Source organism: Saimiri boliviensis, chromosome 1 (assembly GCF_048565385.1).
Source record: "Saimiri boliviensis isolate mSaiBol1 chromosome 1, mSaiBol1.pri, whole genome shotgun sequence".
In the NCBI taxonomy this organism is placed as follows: domain Eukaryota; kingdom Metazoa; phylum Chordata; class Mammalia; order Primates; family Cebidae; genus Saimiri; species Saimiri boliviensis.
The window spans coordinates 286,440,720-286,447,158 of NC_133449.1; the positions used below are offsets into that span (position 1 = coordinate 286,440,720).

The window sequence follows — 6,439 nt, forward strand, 5'->3', positions numbered from 1 at the left end:
GAGATATATTTTTTAAAACTCTGGTTCTTCCTGTGACCTCTTCTTGTCCCTTCCCAGTCTGAGATGAAAAACAACAGTGATGTTTAATAGGAACAGGAAAGATTCCCGTGATTTTGGTGATGATACAATCATCAGTGACCAGGAGAGGATATCCACAGGTATACCCCCATCCCCCTTCCCAGAGGAACTCATCTGCAGTCAGCACCTCCCTCTAAACTCTGCTTCCAATGAGAGATGTCCCCTTCCTGCCTCACTATTCAGCCTGGCACTTCCCAAAGCTCAGTCATCTCCCTGATGGCCATGACCACAAAGAGAAATGAGTGACACTTTGGCATCAGATTCAGTATGCCCTTGACGCCCCGGCCCTACTCAAGAGGAAGAATCAGTAGTTAATTCTGGCTTTAGTGGGAACACCTGAGAAACCAGCGTGCTCTGTCCCTCAAATCCATTTTATTTCTTAGTTTTCTTCTTTGTTTTATTTCCCATTCAGACATCTGCCGTCATCCTAGAAACTCATGAATTTATGGTACCATTAGTGTTTTTGAAAAGCAAGTACAGTTCTTCCCAGATGTTATTTTGTATAAAGATTTTTTCTTCCTCTGTACTAGTTCAAATAAACCAAGTCATGAATTTAATTTGAAGGAAGGCACAGACTTCACTCTCTGTCACATACCAGATGTTGTGGATAAATATTATGACAGTGTGGACACACGATGTGTCTTGATGCCAGTGGAGACGAGGAGGCAGTCTTCCACCCATGCAGGCAGCACAGAGCGTAGGGGTATCACACTGCCTCACACTTCTCCCCAGACCCATTTGGAGGAAATACCACAGTTTAATTTGTAATCTACCACAGGACTCTAGAATCAAAGGTGTTGCAGTAAATACCCTATGATTGTACGTAATCGTTTTATTCAAAACCCTACTAAGTGTGTACAGCATACCCTAAGGATTATCATTTTACCGAGGAAGCCCTACTATGTTATCCTGGTCTCTAAGATCACAGCTAGAGTAGCTTGGCCGTCAGGATTTATCTTAGAAGTAGAAAAACCTTAATATAAGGAAATAAATTGACAGAAATAGAATAAAGGGGTCACAAGGGGAAGTATTCTCCCTAAGAAGTTTCCTGCCACTCCTATATTACAAAATATAGTCTGAAAGCTACTTGTAATGTGTAAAATGAGCTAATCCATCCTGTGACATAAATATGATGAGCCAGTATGTATCAGTTGCTCACCACCCATGAATTCAGTTCTGTCCTGCTCAGGTGGGCCTCAGCATCTTTCACAACACCATGCTCCTAGAAGCCACTGCTTTTATTCAGAGCTAGAAGCGGGGATAAAACTTACCTTGCTTTCTCTGCATTAGGATTTTGTGAGTGAGACAAAACTGAAAGTAGGAAATGGTCAAAAAAAGAAGCATCTTCCCCATCAGCAGTTCTCAGAGTTCTGATAGTCCAAAGAGCATTTCGATATTTAACCTTCCTCTGAAATTATTCTTAAAGTCCTCAACTTAAGAGTTCAGTCCCAGAATCTTTAATCTTCAATAGTGTGTGGCTCATGTCACTCAAGAGCATGTAAACAACATACTGATTTGTAGAAAACTGTGTGTGCATTTCTGTTATCTCTGCCTCGATGTATTCTCTCAGCCTGTTTTTGTTAAAGTATTTACTATATGCCAGGCTCCAGGGATACAAAAATTCAGTGACAGAATCCCTGCCCTCAGGTGGCTGACAGGCATAACCAACTAGTAAAAATAAACTGGCTTAAGTACAATGTGTTGCTTAAATAACCCATACCTTTATACTACATTAAAGTCGGTAGTTGTAAATTGCAGTTGTGTGAGAGTAACTACATATAATAAAATTATGGAAAGAGATTAAAAATTTAAAATCAGAAACAGAGAAGATGGAACAATCAAGACATGGAGGATGAGGAGGAAGGAGAATTAAATGGAAAATGTATAACTCCACAGTAAAAGCACTCAGGTTAGGAGGAGCATAAAAAGGGACTTGAACAGCAAGATAATGTGTGAAGAGTATATTCTGTGCACAATAGGGTGCCACAGAAGTTTTGGAATGTAGAATTAGCAGGATCATTTTATTTCCAAGACAGTTTGGGGAGCATATGGTAGCAAATTCTGACTTACTCATTTCCCATCTACCTGCCACAGTGATTTGCACTTAGTAGATATTCAGTAAACACACAATGAAGTCACCTGAGTGTTAAATGAATGCCAAGGTTAGAAAGCAGCAATGGAAAGCAAGAATGTGAGCTCCGGGAGCAAAAAGCCCACTTCACAGTTTTATTTCAGGTCAATCCTTTTGGGAATACTATAAGACAAAAAGGTAAATACATATATCAGTTATTAAGGATTTCTCAAATGGTGAGATTCAGAAAGTCCTCAGACAATTTTACCCTCTGCCAGTTTGTCTTTCAGACTGCCTGTCCTCAAGAATAGCAGCGTCTTCTGGTTATGACATTTTTGAGTAAAGATGAAAGTTATATGAAGCCCATGAATACAAATTTATTCTCGATAAAAGTACGCTTTCATCAAACTTCACAGAAAAGCAGAGTGTCATAAAGTCATAAATATGCCAATATTAGAGCTTCACGCGGAGAATAAAATTCACCAGCACTAAAATTCATCAGCATCATTAATATTCATCTGCTTGTGTGCCACCCTTAAGGATGACCTCATTTGTGACCTCAAGGTAGAGAACACTGGCCATCAAACTCTGTAAACACCCATGGTAAAGTAGGTAGGTTTGAGAAATAGAAGATCTTATGCAAGATCACAGTGGAAGAGCAAATATATGAATGCACTCAAATTATTTATTAATATATTTTACAATCGCTAAAACCAAATACTGACACCCCAATAAGTGATTATTCTCTTGCTGTTTCATCATCCTTAACCCAATCATAAATATCATTTCCTATTTAACGTTATCTGTTTTTTTATCAATTTGGGGGATTGCCCCCTCTGATACTTTCAGATTTTTACTAGTAAATTTGCCTGGCTTCATGCAAAAATATGGATATTAAAACATTATTTTCTCTTTGGTTTGCTCATATGATGACAAAATTTTAGTTCTATGACTCTGTACCATCAGCATGGTTTTCAGTGTCTTGTTATAGTCCCAGAGAAAACTTAGATGTTTGAGGTGGAAAATAATTGAATGATGTCAGTCAGCCTAAAAAGCATTGTCAAGTAGGTTTTTCTTAAGCACCCCCATACCATACACATAGCTTGAGTTTCTCTTAGGATGGCCACATTCCACAGCCCAGAGCATATGATATAGGTCAGGCGTCCCCAAACTTTTTACACAGGGGGCCAGTTCACTCAGGCCGTTGGAGGGTCGCCACATACTATGCTCCTCTCACTGACCACTCATGAAAGAGGTGCTCCTTCCTGAAGTGTGGCGGCGGGCCGGATAAATGGCCTCAGGGGGCCGCCTGCGGCCCGCGGGCCATAGTTTGGGGACACCTGATATAGGTACTCTTATGCTAGCTTTAGCTCCCCACTCCCAGGAGCACAGCCCTGAGCTTTCATCTTCAGAGGGCTTTGTTCCAGAAACAGATCTCTTCAGCTCCCTCCTCCCAGGAGGGAAGGACCATAGCTCACTTCCCTTCACCTGCCTTTCCCATAAGATATGGTGTCATGTGGTATGGTGAAATCTCAGCTCTCCTTCTAACTTGGATTTTATTCATCTCTCCAATTCCTAACCTCACTTTATCCTTTTCCCTCCTGTTTTTTACCTCTATGTGGACCCCAATGGACTGTAGCAATATGGCCCCTTGCCCTCAGGTTTCTGATGGTTTGACGAAGGCAAGGTATTAGCAGGAGACCAAGATTAAAAAGCCAGAGATACGTCCTTTCTGCCCGTGGACGCCGCCGAAGAAGCATCGTTAAAGTCTCTCTTCTCCCTGCGATCATGTCTAAGTCAGAGTCTCCTAAAGAGCCGGAGCAGCTGAGGAAGCTCTTCATTGGAGGGTTGAGCTTTGAAACAACCGATGAGAGCCTGAGGAGCCATTTTGAGCAATGGGGAACGCTCACAGACTGTGTGGTAATGAGAGATCCAAACACCAAGCGCTCCAGGGGCTTTGGGTTCGTCACGTATGCAACTGTGGAGGAGGTGGATGCAGCCATGAATGCAAGGCCACACAAAGTGGATGGAAGAGTTGTGGAACCAAAGAGAGCTGTCTCAAGAGAAGATTCTCAAAGACCAGGTGCCCACTTAACTGTGAAAAAAATATTCGTTGGTGGCATTAAAGAAGACACTGAAGAACATCACCTAAGAGATTATTTTGAACAGTATGGAAAAATTGAAGTGATTGAAATCATGACTGACAGAGGCAGTGGCAAGAAAAGGGGCTTTGCCTTTGTAACCTTTGATGACCATGACTCCGTGGATAAGATTGTCATTCAGAAATACCATACTGTGAATGGACACAACTGTGAAGTTAGGAAAGCTCTGTCAAAGCAAGAGATGGCTAGTGCTTCATCCAGCCAAAGAGGTCGAAGTGGTTCTGGAAACTTTGGTGGTGGTCGTGGAGGTGGTTTCGGTGGGAATGACAACTTTGGTCGTGGAGGAAACTTCAGTGGTCGTGGTGGCTTTGGTGGCAGCCGTGGTGGTGGTGGATATGGTGGCAGTGGGGATGGCTATAACGGATTTGGTAATGATGGAGGCAATTTTGGAGGTGGTGGAAGCTACAATGATTTTGGCAGTTACAACAATCAGTCTTCAAATTTTGGACCCATGAAGGGAGGAAACTTTGGAGGCAGAAGCTCTGGCCCCTATGGTGGTGGCGGCCAATACTTTGCCAAACCACGAAACCAAGGTGGCTATGGCGGTTCCAGTAGCAGCAGTAGCTATGGCAGTGGCAGAAGATTTTAATTAGGAAACAAAGCTTAGCAGGAGAGGAGAGCCAGAGAAGTGACAGGGAAGCTACAGGTTACAACAGATTTGTGAACTCAGCCAAGCACAGTGGTGGCAGGGCCTAGCTGCTACAAAGAAGACATGATTTAGACAAATACTCATGTGTATGGGCAAAAAACTCGAGGACTGTATTTGTGACTAATTGTATAACAGGTTATTTTAGTTTCTGTTCTGTGGAAAGTGTAAAGCATTCCAACAAAGGGTTTTAATGTAGATTTTTTTCTTTTTCTTTATCTTTTTTTCTTTTTTTTTTTTTTTTGCATCCATGCTGTTGATTGCTAAATGTAATAGTCTGATCGTGACGCTGAATAAATGTCTTTTTTTTTTTAAAAAAAAAAAAAAAAAAAAGCCAGAGATACTGATGCATTGATTTCTCCAACTTCCTCCCAAGTGATGGCTTGTCAAAAGTGTGCTCTTCTACCTAAAACCACTGCTCTCCTTCCAAGTGGAGCTCTCCTGTGGACAAAGGTCTGACCAATCTAATAATCTGCCCTTCCCCTTGCCTCTTCCTACCTGGGGAGGTGAAACTTCCCCTTGCTGCTAAACCTGGGGTGCTCTATTATCCCTTATTCATTCACCTTCACCTTTTCCGCTTCTTGCAAATACCCTTCTCACTGACCCCTCCTGAATCACCTCTTTTGAGTGTGTCGCCTGTTTCCTGCTGGGACACTGAGAGAACAACTAATGTATGGGGAAGCTGCTCCCACACTCAAGCACATTTGTGGATTTTTCTCAGGTAGAACCTCTACTCAACAGAGAAGCACATGACTGCCTTGTGAACAGAAGTTTAGCCTGGAGCACAAGACATGGTGTGCTTCCTCCTGACTTGGACCTTACTGGTTTAATTATACAATCTCAGAAATCATTAGTTTTAATTATAGCAAATGAAGGCATGTTCTATTTCAGCATTTGAATTTTAAACAAACTAAGAGTACACTATAATCTCTCTGCTTCTGATCCAACTTTAATTGTAGATTCCAGAATGGATATGCAAGCAGAACCATGATTCAAGAATATATGAACAGTTCTTTGCTACAGATATTTGCTAGAATTGTATACATAATTACACTGCCTGTACTTAAGCCTATATCTTTTTTAAATATTTTTCTATTTTGTAATCAGATATGTGAATACATTATAAAAAATGTTTTACTCTATTGCCCTTTTTCTAACTGCAAGTTTGAATCATTTATTCAGTTACAATTTGAATCTTCTTGTGTACAACATAAGCTTCAAGTCTATTATTTTCAAACTTTTTGACAGGGACTAACATCACAACCTAGATAAACAAAATATATACACACAAACATATATATATATATATATATATATATATATATATATGTGTGTGTGTGTGTGTGTGTATATATATATATATATATATATATATATATAAAATTACCTGAAAGAAAAGTTTCATTAAACAGTAACTTTATAGCACACATCTTAATATTTTGTATTGTATTTAGGAAACTATGCTGGATGTCACCCATTATA

At 40.5% G+C, this 6,439-nt stretch overlaps 1 protein-coding gene across 1 annotated transcript; it reads left to right on the forward strand.

Annotated features, from left to right (window-relative positions):
- The first annotated feature begins 3,875 nt into the window (after positions 1-3,875).
- LOC120364268 (heterogeneous nuclear ribonucleoprotein A1) lies at positions 3,876-5,257 on the forward strand. The gene has a single exon (XM_039469589.2). It carries the CDS (start codon positions 3,938-3,940, stop codon positions 4,898-4,900), a length of 963 nt encoding a protein of 320 aa, XP_039325523.1. The 5' UTR covers positions 3,876-3,937; the 3' UTR covers positions 4,901-5,257.
- The last annotated feature ends 1,182 nt before the right edge of the window (positions 5,258-6,439 follow it).